Here is a 15,622-nt window from a genome sequence, read left to right on the forward strand (position 1 = left end):
GGTGCAACTTAGTTTCTAATCCATGCAATTAATCATAACTCCATTTCAAACAGATTTAGATTAGGTTTTTTAAAATAAATGCTACATTATCTGGACCATGATATATGGGAAAAATGTAAAATAGTACAGAACTAAGCTGTGATTTCACATTTGTACAAAAGGTTACAGTCAAGTCAATTTGCATTGGAAGTGTACCTAAACAGTTTCAAAAATTTATGAGGGCAATGTGCAGGGAACAAAGTTTAATGAAGAGATGTAGCAGTTATTTCATGGATTTTTAACTTACAGTCATCATTAATTTAGTCAAAATTAATTTGATACCATTAATATAAATACCCACATAGTTAAATGAATTTTTATACATAGCCAAGACTCTTTTTATGTCTCTTTCCTTTTTTAGTATAATAAACATTACTTTGGCTGTCTAATAAACATTACTTTGGCTGTCTGAAATCATAATTATAATTTTAAGCAATAATTTAAGAGCAGTAATTCAACCATTCATTTCTAAGAATTATGGTAAATCTGTTAGTTGTTTGTGCCAATATTGCTTATAGAAGATACTTATTTAGAGTTATTTCAATTTTTTCATACTATAATGGTATGGTGTGTAGTAACCCTTACCCAAGCAAATAATTATGCTTAATGGAATAATCATTTAAAAGACATCAACTGGTACCTACACAATTTGAGAGTTCTAGAGATGAAGAACGCTGTCTACTAGGAATGTACACTGAACCAGAATATGAGATTTCAGGTAGTCCTCGACTTACAACCACAACAAATTTTTATTGCTAACCAAGACAGTTGTTAAGCGAGTTCTGACCCAATTTACAACCTTTCTTGCTACAGCTATTAAGTTAGGTAGACAGTTGTAAAGTGTATCTGGTTTCCCCATTGACTTTGCTTGTCAGAAAGTCACAAAAGGTGATCATATAACCTTGGGACACAGCAACCGTCATAAATATGAACCAGTTGCCAAACATCTGAATTTTGATCTTGTGACCATCAGGATGGGGCAATGGTCGTAAGTGTGAAAAAAAAGTCATAAGACACATTTTTAGTGCCTCTAACCATCACTAACCGAATGTTTATAAGTCGAGCTGCATTTGGATTGCTGGGTTGCATATAATTTTTATTTGTCCAATTTTATATGGCTGCCCACCTATCTGAGAACTCTGGATGGCAAGCAAACAAAAGAAACATTTCTTTAAGGGGCAATGACATTCTAATAAAAATCAATAAAAGGAACATAAACTAATGAATAACACAAATAAATAAATATGCTTAGCTGATTTTGTAACAAATAAGCCAACGATGTCATTGAAATGCTCTAAATCCTTTTCATTATAAATAATCCCAGGACTGCAGCTCTGGTCTATTTTACTACATTCAAATTTTGAGAGCTCTAATTCCCCTCCACCCCCATATGATTATATAAATCATAGATATCTTCTTGATTCGATGCTCCCATTCTGAGCAGTGTGAATATAATATTGGGGATCTATTTCACGAAAAAGCCCTTCTCTCTTTTGCACTAAGAATTCTTTTTAATTATTTTTCCCGCCATGGCACTTAGTTTCAGACAAAGATTTAACTGTCAGAAAACAAGATGATATCTAGCTGCCTAGTTTTCGGAAAGAAACTGTCTGTGTTGATTTTATTTTCTGCCATTTTATTTTCATGGGCTGCAAGAATTGAAAAGGCAGACTGATTTTTCTAGTTTAGAGATTGAAACAGGTGATGTCTAAACAAAGACAAAAAGTCATGACTGTTTCCATAATAAAGTGCTTGTATAAACTTCAGGGAACATAAAGACAATCTTTTGCTGATCTATTTAAGTCACCAATGTTTTCTAAACTGTATTTCACAGAGCCAAAGTACATGACGAAATGTACATTTTATACTGTGTAGTGCTTCTTCAGATTTTTAAAAAACGTATCTACACTTAAATATAAAAGGGATGACAGGGTATAGCAAGGATAGGCAACTGCAGTCTTAAGCGTTCCATTATTATTATTTTAAGAAGTTTTCAAGCAACAAGTCACTCCCATTTCTGTCTTTAATATCCCCCCCATGCCTCATCCAGCAATTCTTCCAGAACGCAAAATTGTACCACTGAAATTAGAATCAAGGCTTTCCTGGCATATTGCTGGAAATATGCTGCAATTTGCTGCAATATGAAATATGCTGCAATTTGTCTGTTCACTCTTTTATGGTTGACCCTGAAAGACAGCTCCACCATCCATCACTTCAATATCTTCATTGCCAGTTGTAAGGCTTTCTAGTTGGGGCATCTCTGTCTTTGTAGAGTCTTAACTGGTACAATAGCTGGAGTTTGCTGAAGGCTGCCTGGCCATGGTTTTTGCCTTAGCAGGAGCTAAGGATCCAGGTGGAACAAACCACAAACTACCTCTTCCACAATATCTGCCAAGGTTGATGTTATTTGATGTTTATAGACCAGGGCTGTCAAACTTCCGGCCTATCGGCTGGATGCATCACCCACTGGCCATGCCCATGCCGTGTTTAGCAAAGGGGGAAAAAGTCCTGATACATCATGTGATGCTGCCATGACAACGCAAATTTGATACCCCTGTTATAGAATATTAGCAACTTTTCTTAGTTGGGTTTAAGCAGTGTTTGTTTGGCCCCATCTAGATTCCTCTATGTTAAGTATGAGGCATGGGTTAGAAACGGAGACGAAACTGCTTCTCTCGTGAATTCAGCTCTTTATTCACAACATGTTAACAGAGACAAAGAACCCCGGCTAGCAGTCACTTTTATAGCGTAAGCTGCTATCCGGATAACCAGTGGGTATTGTTATAGCGTTTGAATCTTGGCGCGGCCCGCCAACAGCCAGTCAGATTGCTCGAATGAACCAATCGTAACTTGCCATTATATGGGCCAATAGGACGTGCAGGATTACGATCCTGCTAGGCAAATGAATCTTTATTAATATATTTCTTTAGTTCACAACACTCTGGACACCAGTTTTAACCTTCCATAACCTCACTGACACAGGTTGTGATGGCAAGTTGTCACCCTGAACCAAAAAATGACATTTTCTAGGGATTTCATGTATATATTATATTTCACAGGGACAGCACTGCAACCCCATATTGGAGCTTCCCTGCACTTGTTTTCTCCCCATGACACCGACTAGAACCACTATAAAACTACTATAAAACAATGCCCTGGACTCCCAAAGTTTGTAAGTGTCCAGAAGAATACAGTGATCAACGATACTGAAAGCCACTAAAAGGTCTAATGGAACCAAGAGGAGTATATTCCCCTGTTCAGGACCCAATAAAAATAATCTACCAACGCAGTTTCAGTTCTATGACTGGCCTAATCTCATCTGGAAATGATTCAGATAAACCATTTCCTCCAGGCTCTATAACTATTCCCAACTGCCCTTCTCCACAGCTTTTCCTAACAAAATCCACAACAAAAGTTGTTAAAAATATTTGGGTTTGGGAGAGTTTTTTTTTTCAACTAGGGGCACATTTCTGCAGCACTGTTCTCTCTCTCAAAGAACCAGTCATTCTCCCTCCTGGATCCAGCCATTCTTATTGTACCTACTTACTTACTGAAGGAACCATAGGAAAGGAGTCTAATACACAGGTAGCAGAGTTCAAACTACAAAGAATCTTATCCAAGTTTTGGCATTTCCTAAATTGTAAAGTATCATAGTTGCACAAGATGCCACCTTATCCATCATCATGAACAGTGTACAACTGGTGTCCCACCCAGAAGGGATATGAGGAGCTTCATCTTCTAAGAATCCTGCAACTCATTTAGCATGCCTGCAAGCATTTTATCCTGTCCATCTTTCCCCAGAAAGATCTAAGTTAACCCTCATCAAATGGAAACCTGTAGTTGCAATTAGCATGGAGAACTAAGGCTTTACTGCACCGTGAACTCTTATCACCTTCACTTCTGGTTTTGTACCACAACTGTTGTACATATTTTCTGCAGGAACATACTTCCAAATAAAGTCATGGAGTAAAAGGGATTTATTTGTAGAAGTCCAGGAAATGCCTATTTTTAGACTTTGAGGGAAACAGAGGCCAATTCTGAAAGAGAAACTTCCCGCAAAAAATCATTGTGGCCTCTATTCCCTAAACAGCTTAAAAACTACTGATCTAAATCAACAAATAATGAATTCTCTATATAGCACAGTTATAAGCACACATTCAATTTTTTTTTCACCATTTCACAACTGACTCTAAATTTTAGTCCAAGAAGTCGAGAGGGTAAATAAAAACCAAAAGTCATATTAAATTCCTCCCCACCCAATGAGATGCCTCGAGTCCTCCCTTTGTGTCATATATAATCTTGCTTAAATTAGAGCTTGGCTGAAATTACAAGGCTTATGTTCTCCTAATTCTACGCTGGACAATAGATAAAGCTCATGATACATTATTGCACAAAACAGCTGGTGTACCCTGGATAATGGCTTTTTCAAATAGGATAATGAATTGTAAATTAAAATATTCTGGTACAGGCCATTAGAGAATGGCTTGCAATTTCAGAGAGTAAACGTGGATGACTCCATGATACCTTCTAAATGACCTTGTGGTGAATCTTATGTTATCACTCTGCTATGTCACCCTTGATGCCCTTGTGTACTGTAATGATATTTTAAGCAACTGCAGTGCTGACAGGACCAGCGATTGCTGGCACATTATGCTAGACATGAGCAATGCTTTCCAGTGTTGGGTGTGTGGAAAACCTAAGGGGAAGTGTTCAAAGGTGTCAGTCTAGTGTTAGGAAAAGCAGAAGGAAAACAGAGGCACTAAGTACATTCTTCATACCTGCATAGTGGCTGACTAGGGCTGTTTTTAGTGCCAGGATGAAAGCACCATTTGCACAATTGTTTCTCACTCTGTTGATGTTATTTTAGTCAAGTTGTGTTTATGTCCTGCCATTGGCTGACAAAATAATGTGATTGCTGGGATCATCAGAAATTTGGCTGCAGTCACTATATGTCATAAGATAGATTACTTGACAAACACTTTTTAGATATTTATCCCTACTTTTTAAAGTTTTTTTAAAGTTATATTTTTGTTCCTTTAGCATAAACTAGTTTCCAACCACCACCTCTGATTGATGTCCCAATGACACAGAAGTTACAGATTTTCCCCTCTACCTTGTTGTTCTTTTTCTGTCCAAATTTCTCTGAAGTTAAGGTAACTCTTCAAAAGTAGATCTGGTGGGTGAATGAAGTAATATATTGAAGGTAGATTTTGTTGCATGAGGAAAAATTGGCTTGTGTGAAGTTGGATGGAAGTTTATCTCTCTCTCTCCCCACCTCTTCCTCCATGATAACTCCTATTATGTTGCTGTTTTATGGGAGTTCTTTTCAAAATATTTCATAGATATCTAAATATTTTAATACACAGATTTCTTTTTATTTATTTATTCATGGACTTTAATTGCCACCCATCTTATATCCAATGACTCTGGGTGACTTACAACATAAAACTTTAAAATTGATCGTAAAAAACAAAGCAGATAAAAACATTAATAGATAAATTAATACAAGATGGCAAAGGAGGGAACCAGACACATGGGGGTGGAGGAGAGGAAGTGGGATTAAGTTTTAATTAGTCAACCACCTCTAGTATGAAACTCACCCACTGGGACCTCAAACCAGCTGGCAGAGCCAGGTCCTAAGGCTCTTTTGAAACATCAGGAGGGTGGGAGCCAATCTCACCTCAGGGGCTAATATGTTCCAGAGAGCAGGAGCCATGGCAGAAAAAGGTTCTTCTTCCTGGATCGCTCCAGCCAAAAAATTTTGGTTGGTGGGATCCGCAGTATGCCCCCTCTGCTGATATGGGTGGGAGCAGGACAGTACCATCGAGGTGACAGTTCCTCAAGTAGACTGGACACACGCCATGCATGGCTTTAAAGGTGATGGTCAACACCTTGAATTGCACCCAGAAGCAGACTGGCAACAAGTACAGCTTGCAAAGCAGTGGTGTAATATGGACCACTCTAGGAAGCCTAAGAGCTGCCCTCACTGCTGTGTTGTGCACCAGTCATAGTTTCTGAATGCTCTTCAAGGGTAGCTTCATGTAGAGCATATTGCAATAGGAAGATGAGTAGAGTTTGAGTGACTGAGCGTAGGAACTCCTGATCCACAAAAGGCTGAAGTTGTATAAAGGCTCTCTTACCTGTCACTGCCACCTGCTCTTCGAGAACTTACTTCTATTTACATCTAACAAGGCATTTTCTGAATGGAAAGAACCCTAATTAATCTAGTCAATTATATTATATTATAGTCATTTTCATATGCATGCACAATCAAATACACAGAGTTATTTCTGGGAGGGGGGGAATTACCCAGATTTAACAAACATTCTTTGCCCTGGGAAATGATCTCAAATCAACCCAATTGCTTTTAGCAGTATTTACGTCATCTATTCCATTTGTATTAATCCAGAGTATGTTTAGAGCCTGCCTTATATTCAGGGTAATAAATGATTTTCTGAATGTGATTCTTTCCCTGGGATGGCTTTGGAAATCCTCTTGTGAATAAGCTAAGAGTGACTGAGATACTTTTACTGAATCAATACCTAGGCCTGTTTTAAACACACATAAATGTCACTTTCTGACTTTGCTCTGTGCACAAAATGTAATGAATGGTAAGAGGAACAGCTGGCGCTGGAAACAAATTGGCTGACGTGAAATATATTTATTGAATTCATAGGCTGCTCTGCCTAACAAGAGAAGCACATAATGGCCAAATGTGCCCATTTACCTATTGGCAAATAGCTTACAATTAAAAAATAAATTGCTCACTCAGATTCAGCACACCAAATGCATAAAAACAAATTTAGTAGCATAATTAGCAGCTTCTGAATGAAAAACACTTTTTGAGCTTAAATAATGTTGTTATATAATAAATACTGCCAATGTGGAATTGCTAGCTGAAACTTCTGTTTAGAACAGATAAACCAAATGTTTAATTATACCACAAGAAATTCCTACAACTGACATAGTGAAGGAGAAGTCTGGCAGTTCAGCTGAAGTCTCAGAATTCTGTAGCCAAGTACAGAGCTGGCCTACAACTTTCTGCTGCTGCCTGAGAAGAAGGCCTGTCTGAAATGTCCATACTGTACGCCCAGAAGCCATGCTTGGCATTCTAACGTATTCTGGCTTTATTTCCCCTTGCACTGCTCCTCAGGAAGCAAACAGCAACTGAGGCACCCACAGCATGGAATGGTACAACTTGCCACAGCCAACTCACCATGGTCAAGTCACCGTGGCCAACTTGCCGCAGGACAACTCAAAATGGCCAATTCACCACAGAAACTTGCTGCAGGACAATGCAACCATTCAATTTAATTATTTAAAACAATTAAAAAGCATCAATTAGATAAAATTCTACAAGAAATGGAAAAGAAAATGATTTCAAGAATATATAACTTTCTACTAGATTTTAAAATGGAAGAGGAGGTGGTCAAAGAGACAATGGTGGTATGGGCGAAAAATGTTGGCTACAATATAGACCTGGAAAATTGGGAGAGAATGTGGGGATCAAATTACAAACTAATTACATCCACAGCATACAAGGAAAATCAATACAAAATGTTCTACAGATGGCACCTTCCTCCCGCTAATTTGGCAAAAATGTTTAACTCAGACCCAAATTGTGGAAAATGTGGAAAAGAAAAAGGCACTTATTTTCATACCTGGTGGACATGCCAGGAAGTGAAAATTTTTTGGAATACAATTAGACAATGGATAGAAGAAATCACGAATCAGAAAATTGAATTTAATCCGGAAACTTTTTTATTAGGCATAATAACACAAAAATGCAATAAAACAGATAGATATATTATGTTACATATATTAACAGCTGCAAGGATTCATACGCACAACTCTGGAAGGAAAAAAGGGTTCCACCGGAAGGCATGGTTATAAAAATAATAATAGATTGTATAGAAATGGACAGGCTAACGATGAAAATAAAAGACAGAGAAGATTCAGTTTATTATAGGGCCTGGGATGTCTGGGATGAGTGGTTTAGAAACAAAAAGAAAATAAAATGGCAATTAGGAAAAGAATGAGGGAATATGTAAATATGTAAATATACCATAGAGAAGATTGAGATGTAAGGATAAAAGATATTGATTTATAGTAAGAGTAAGATGTAATGGTAAAGGAATAAGTAAATACATATACTGAAAAATGTGAGGAGATGCAAAAGATGTCTTGATGTTGATAACAAAGTATAAAGTTTTATTTTATGTTTTTAAAATTTGGAAACTTAATAAAATTTATTTAAAAAAATAAAATAAAATATATTTTAATTCTTGTCACTCACATTTCATTTTGTCCCTCCTTTGGCATCCTTTCTTTAATGATTCTATTCCATTATTTTTTTTTCATATTAGTGTAACTCTTTTCCTCTGATGACTTGTCTTGGGGCAAGTTGGCTATGGTGAGTTGGCCTGGGGGAGTTGGTCACAGTGAATTGGCTGCAGCAAGTTGGCTGTGGTGAATTCAGTTGGCCGTAGCAAGTTGTCACAGACCTACCCGCCCCCACAGCAAAATAATTTCATTACATGAAATTATTGCATCATGAAGCAAACTCTGCCTTTATATATTACTGTCCAGGCATGTGATAAAAGTATGCAAGTTGTAAGTTTTGAGTATAACACATGCTTCATCCCTTGCCCCTTTCCTGCATGCCTAAATGTAGCAGTATCCATTGGTTGGGTCAAAAAAGTCAAAATGGTGACAAAATTGAAGCCTTGTCCCTTTTTATGTGAACAGCATCTTGATGCATTTATAAAAATGTGGACTGCATCATAACAACCATCTTGATTTTTTTTAAAACCCCATTTGGACACTTCTTGTGTTATGATGTGAGTCCATATACTGCATCTGACAGGCATACCTGTAGTCACTCATGTGAGGTGAAGGACCAGAGATATGTATGTTTATTCATCTTCTCCCAACCAAACCTTTCTATGTCAAGAATGACTCTTCCATCTGTGGAAACCCTGTGTGCAATTTAAAAATCCTGATTTCTACAAATTCAGAATCATGGAAACTGATCATACATTATTTATTTTTAATACTACTTTTATTACTTTTAAGGTGGTAAACATCTCATACTCCTCCCTCTCTCAATTTCCCAGCGCAAAGTCACCCAGTTGGCTTTCATGCCTAAGCAAGGCTAGAATTCACTATCTCCTGTTTTCTAGCCTGGTGTCTTAACCACTAGATCAAACTGGTTAAGAAAGGTTAGGGTGAAAGTTACCCTTCCTATATATAAAGATATGAAGATGTGAAGAATGAGGGAGGTATATTTGCTTATTCCTGTACACAGATAACCAAGAAAATTGAGTAAGTCTTCTGATCAGGCAAAATATAAAAATGATAACACCAATTAAGGGGCGTGCATAAGTGCACAATTGGGCCTACCGTCCCTATTGTCCCCATTTATTTGTACCTATTTCCTGTATTCATACTCATGTTTATTCTTATACCTATTATCTTGTAAGCAATTGATAAATAAAGTCAAATAAAAAATTTTTTGGGGGTGTGCATAATGAAAATCTGAATTTCCCAACTGTAAGAACTGATAGTAGCCTTTGCCTACTTAGATTTTTTAAAACTAAAGAATTGGACCAAAGAGTTGACAATAATTACAATAACGATATGAATACTGAAACAATTAAAAAGTACTAATACAAAAATTATTGGCAATTCATGTTAAAATTAATCATGGTGTATGGCCATGAAAGTGAGAAACTGAAAAACTACCTTTATTCACCCATACACTTTGAGGAGGATAATACAAACAAGCCAAATTAATATTCAATCTATTAGCTTGTGTGTGTGTTTAGTATGCCTTTGACATTTGTTCTGTGAGCTGAATTATGGTTGCCATCCAGTGCACATTTTATGAAAATAAACTCCATCAGACCAAGCAGGATTAAGGTTGGAGTGTGCAAAGATTGCTCTGTGTATTTTAATTTTATCATATTGTGTAACTTTCTAAAAGTTGCTATAAATGTTCACATATTTCACCTAGTATCCCCTACCTTCAACATGGAAGGTATTTTTAGAAACATTAAGCTATTTACTGTTCCAGCAGGGAAGATATTTAAGCAAGCATGTCTAACACAAAGTTTACTGCTACTGTTAAGACTAAGTGAGGTCTGCAGACATAATAGCTGACTCAGAAGAATGAAATTATCTAGTGTGGCTTTCATGATTCTTGACCAATCCTCCTGCTTCATAAGCTCAGGGCTGGTAGGAAAAATAGGAATTTTACTAAGGCTTCTACACAATGTGTGTACCACACTTCAGTCAATCTTCTCAGCTTTATCCCTAAGGAAAATAATCAATCGGGCTTTGAAGCATTTTGGATCTGACTTTCCAAAAATACTTCAGAATCTGAAGGAGCCAAAATGTAGCCCCCATCTGCAACTAAAGCTACCATGCCTTTCATGCCCTGGAAGGCCACCATTAGACTGGCCACAGGTATACATAGGCTGTGCACCAATGCCCTCCAATTAGAAAAATGTGTTTTTGTTTCTCCATCTACTATATTCAGAGGAAATATTTGTGGTGGCTTTCTTTTTCACTCTCTTTTTTCACTCTCTTGGTCTGTATTGTGCAGAGTTCATATTTCAAATAATAATTCATTTTTGGTAACTCTGTGTTCATGCTTTTTTTCTTTCACGACAACTATTAATCTTTCTTTTTTAATTAAGAAACAATTGTTCATTATTTCTGAAAAGTATTTCTCATCGCATTTCTTTTAGAACAGGGAGATTATCAGCCAATTCAGACGCAACTATTACTGGCAGAAGATATGGTGGCTTGGGAGAATCTGGATATTACGATTCTGAGTTCAAAGCACAATGTCTAAGTGTTCTATTATTTTCCTCTTCTCAGCTCGGTCTTTATCAGGAAAATTTCATCTTTTCCTATCTTCAGTTCTTATTATAGTCTGTATCAGGAGAATGAGTTATCCTAGATTTTAATTTGTCTATTATGGATTCCTCATTATGCATTCTTCCAGATAGCACCAAAGTAAAAGCAAAACCTGACACGCCATTCATCCATTGTCATGATAAAGAGCTGAGATGAAAACGGGCACAAATACTTCAAGTCTAGAAGGCGTGCTGAAGATACTCTGAAGATTTTGAAATAAAGAGAAATGGCAGTACTTTTTAGGCCTTAAGGTGAAAGTAGCAAAAGAACCAAAACAAAAATGACTTGTTCTGGGGCAAAGGCAAACCTATACAGGAGGTCCTTCACGACTGCTTAGTGATCGTTTGAAGTTATGATGGAGCTGCCCGAAGCTTACAACTTGATTTCAAAGTTCCAATGTTGCCCCCTCTCCGGTCATGTGATTGTGTTTTGGATGGTCTGAATTTACAACTTTTTGTAGTGCCCCATGGGCACATGACCACAATATATGATGGGTTTGTCAGAAACCAGTGTTTAGTTCTGGTTTCTGGCAAAAACTGGTCCAATGAACAATAGGTTTGCTGAACAACAATGGTGTTCACCTAACAACTGCCATTTTTACTTAACATCCATGGTAGTCACTCAATGACTGCTGAGAAACAAGTCATAAAATTGGGTCCGATCATTTGGTGAGCCACTTTATGACCATCAAAGCTTATATACCCATAATTGTTAGTCTCAATTAGAGTCATAAGTCAAGGACTTCCTGTATACTACTTCTAATTCAACAATGAATACATTTCACCTTGCTCCTCAACTCCTTTGGATAACCCTGCTGCTAAGATTGTAGGATAAGCAGGTACCAGTACCCTTTGAAATCATGAGATTAATCTGAGTATGTTTAAAACCACAATAGCACAATGAACTAAACCATGACTAATCTAATTACCTAGGTTTGTACAACCCACTAATTTTTTTTAAATGACCCTGTAATTCCTTGCATTGGGGTGTAGTCAGGGCAACTGAACAGAGTTCAAGTATTTACTGGCTGGTTGCCCTTCCTGAGGCCTACACAGAGTTCACAGCAGACAATTACTCATTGCGCCCAAAGAGAGAAATCTCGGCTGCTAACTAGGATTGAACTCACAGTCTCCTGATTGTGAGGCAAGAGCCCCACCTCTAGTCCATCGCATCGCTTGTATGACCCACTGATTTTTTTTAAAAATCCTTTAATATACAGAAAGAAATTAAAAAGCCACAAAAATAATAAAAAAAAGAAACAAATGTTATAATAGATATAAAAAGCACAATGTGAAAACTTGACTACATGGAATAATGTTGATCAGTTTTTCTATCACATCAATAAAAAGCAACTCCATAAAGCAGAGAGCAAACATATCATTTATCCAAGACTTAAAATGCAGGATGCTGTCTTTCTATTATAAAAGAATGATAATTCTTCATGCTAGGCAAATTCATATTTTTTCATATATTAATAAATTTTGAATTGGGGTTATATTATTCAGAATTATGTGCATATCTTTAAGCCTACAGTAATTCCTTTCCCTGGATTCATATTAACAACCAAACAAAATGAGAAAAAAGAGGGGCAAGCTTATATATATCGAGATATCCTCTCCATCATTTTAAACTTACAAGATAATAACTTTCTCAGGCAATACTTTTTAAACATTCTCCAGGGTGACAAATAAAAGGGGGAAATATGTCGAATCAGCCTTAGTTTAAGATAAAAAGCATGCTTAATATTTGTTAAGATCAAAATGAATAATCTGACTTTTTCTTGCAATGTTTTTGCAAATAATCAATATTCACCCTAACAATACAGTACTATTATCAACTAAATCTGAACTAAAAATTAAGGAGGTATCATAACAGTGGTGGGATTCAAATTTTTTTACTAACGGTTCTGTGGGTGTGGCTTGGTGGGCGTGGAAGAGGAAGGATACTGGTAAATCTCCAGTCAGAGGTGGTATTTGCCGGTTCCCCGAACTACTCAAAATTTCCACTACCGGTTCTCCAGAACTGGTCAGAACCTGCTGAATACCACGTCTGCATCATAAGTAATACCACAGCACCACAGCCTTTTCCAGAGAGACTCAAACAATAGAATAATTTGATCCTGGTCATTTGTGTCTTGAAAGAGAACTTCATTTGTTCATTTGTTTGGGTGACTTTAGTCCAGTCACCTCAGATCACTCTCAGAATGGGGGAAACAAATTCTGCCATGTTTGAAACCAATAGCAATAACAGTAGCAATAGCACTTAGACTTATATACCGCTTCACAGTGCTTTACAGCCCTCTCTAAGCGGTTTACAGAGTCAGCATATTGCTCCCAACAATCTGGCTCCTCTTTTACCCACCTCAGAAGGATGCAAGGCTGAGTCAACCTTGAGCCTGGTGAGATTTGAACTGCCTAACAGCTGGTGATCAGCAGAAGTAGCCTGCAGTACTGCATTCTAACCACTGCGCCACCCAATTGCTGTGCGACTGGAGTTTTGCTTTGTTTAGTTTTTGGTACCTTTGAATCATTTATTTATTTGTTAGTTAGTTAGTTTATTTATTTATTTAGAAAAATTATATTGCCACCTACTAGCTCATGGAGACTCAAGGCAGCTTACAAGGATGTATGTTGACTCCTAGGACAGCCTGGATCAGTTTCTGCATTTTTCTTGGCATGAGTTTCAGAAGTGGTTTGATATTTCCTTCTTCCCAGGGCTGAGACAGAAGGGCTGGCCCAAGATCATCCATCCTTGGCTTTGTCTCCAAGGTGGGAGTCCTGGTCTCCCAGTTTCTAGTCAAGGACCTTCACCACGACACCACACTGGCTCTCAACCAACACAACTAACAGAAACGCAGTAGCCCAAACAGAGAGGTGCCTTCAAGGTGATACTAAGGGGAAAGTAGAATATGGAAACAAATGAAAGTGAGTGGGGAATCCTAGTTGACAATGTTCTCCAGAAAAAAAACACCTGCTGATTCTAATGATAGGGACACTAGGCAGTGTCCCCAACACTAGATAAGTTTGGGCAGTGGGGATAAGGCAGGAGTCTGGCAGAAAGATTGGATTGTATATCTATTCTACCACTCTTGGGCACAACAACCAGAGCAGAGTCACTTTTCTTTTTGCATTTCTGCTGTAGACTCTAGAGCAGGGGTGTCAGACTCAATTTCATTGAGGGTTGCATCAGGTCTGTGGTTGACCTCAGTGGGCCAGGTGGGTGTGGCTGACTAGGTTGTGGCCAACTGAGTGGGCGTGGCCAGCTTGATGCCACTCCCCGAACTGCTGGTATGTTTCCTATTCGCAATGGGTAGACCGGGCTGAAGCGATGGAGGCCGGCCCCTTACATTTTCCACGACAGCTGCACAGGCTGGGTCCAACCACACTGCTGGCCAGATCCAGCCTGCGGGCCTTGTGTTTGACACCCCTGCTCTAGAGCAGCAGCTGCCACCACAGTCACCCTGTCATTTACAGCCCCTCCACAAGACCTCCCGAGCATGGGGAAGGAGGCATAGACATTTCCCCAGAGGGTGTCCAGCAGCTGGCCCAGCCAAGAAGGAAGTCAGCAGAGGAGTCAGCATTCAGGGGTATTCTTGCAGTGGGCGGAAAGGCAAGGATGCTGTAACCCCTGAAGTGGCCCTGCCTCTGGGTAAAATGGAGAGGTGGATTGTCCTGACTTTTCTGAGAATTTTTTCAAGTCAAAGAACAGAGCAAAGCTAAGGGAGTTTTGTCCCTACTGGTGGGAAACTTTCGTCCTGATTTCTGATCCATTTTTTTTCTTTTATCTGTAGCCCTTAGAAGGCCAAGTTTGGGATCTCTTGCGGGAAGCCGACAAGACAGCAGCGGAGCATCAATATGAAGAACAGGTGTACGAAGCCATGGCAGAATCCCTGGGAGATGCCTGGGACTCCCTGACAATTGTTCTGGAGAAGCGGAGGACGCTGTTAAAACTGAGTTCGGATTTCTTTCAAAACGCTCTAGAGGTCAGTCTACAAGAAGGGAAAAGGCTTTCCATCTTCAAAGAAAATGAATCCTCATTGCATTTCAAGTATCTCTTTCCGCTTGATGGCTTTTCATTGCTTTAGAACAGGGGGTGAAAAAAAAAGTTAATTGCAGCTGTTTTTCTGTTTCCATAACTAAAAGAACTAAAAGTAGAGCAAAAAACAAAACAAAACAAAACCATGGGGTGGGGAAATGATATTAGCAGATAGAAATCATAGAGCTGGAAGCAACTTTTGAGACAAAAAAAAAATCCAGAGAAATCCAAATTAGCGCCATCCATGGGCAGTCAAAAGAGTCAAGATGGTGATGTTGATTGCTGCCTTAACATCCCAGGAAAAGGGAACTTATCATCCCCTTTAGTCAGTGGTGGTATGCTACCAGTTCAGCCTGGTTCGGCAAAACCAGTAGTAAAAAAGCCTCCGACGATCAGCTGAGTGGAGGAAAAAGAGAAAAGCGCAGGATTGGCCCTCCGACCTGTCCCTGTGCTTTTCTCTTCTTTATCCCCTTAGCTGATTGGCGCAGCAGGCCTCAGCTGGTGTGTAAAAAGCTGTGCGTGTGTGTAGTGAACAGATAGGATCCCACTGCTGCCTTTAGTAGCTATTTGTCCAGTGGCATTGCTCTTACTGTGATGACCTGAGATGTGGCACAAAAGCAACGAA

At 38.5% G+C, this 15,622-nt stretch overlaps 1 protein-coding gene across 2 annotated transcripts in view; it reads left to right on the forward strand.

Annotated features, from left to right (window-relative positions):
• Window positions 1–15,622, forward strand: part of CCDC141 (coiled-coil domain containing 141) — a 127,590-nt gene that overhangs the window by 13,725 nt on the left and 98,243 nt on the right. For both annotated transcript variants that reach the window (XM_026668060.2, XM_087949666.1), the window contains exon 3: window positions 14,753–14,944. In XM_026668060.2, the coding sequence (XP_026523845.2) occupies window positions 14,753–14,944 (192 nt within the window). The remainder of the gene's footprint in view (window positions 1–14,752; window positions 14,945–15,622) is intronic.

Source organism: Notechis scutatus, chromosome 1 (genome assembly GCF_049901735.1).
Source record: "Notechis scutatus isolate UNSWTSFEM ecotype Mainland chromosome 1, rNotScu1.2, whole genome shotgun sequence".
Taxonomy (NCBI): domain Eukaryota; kingdom Metazoa; phylum Chordata; class Lepidosauria; order Squamata; family Elapidae; genus Notechis; species Notechis scutatus.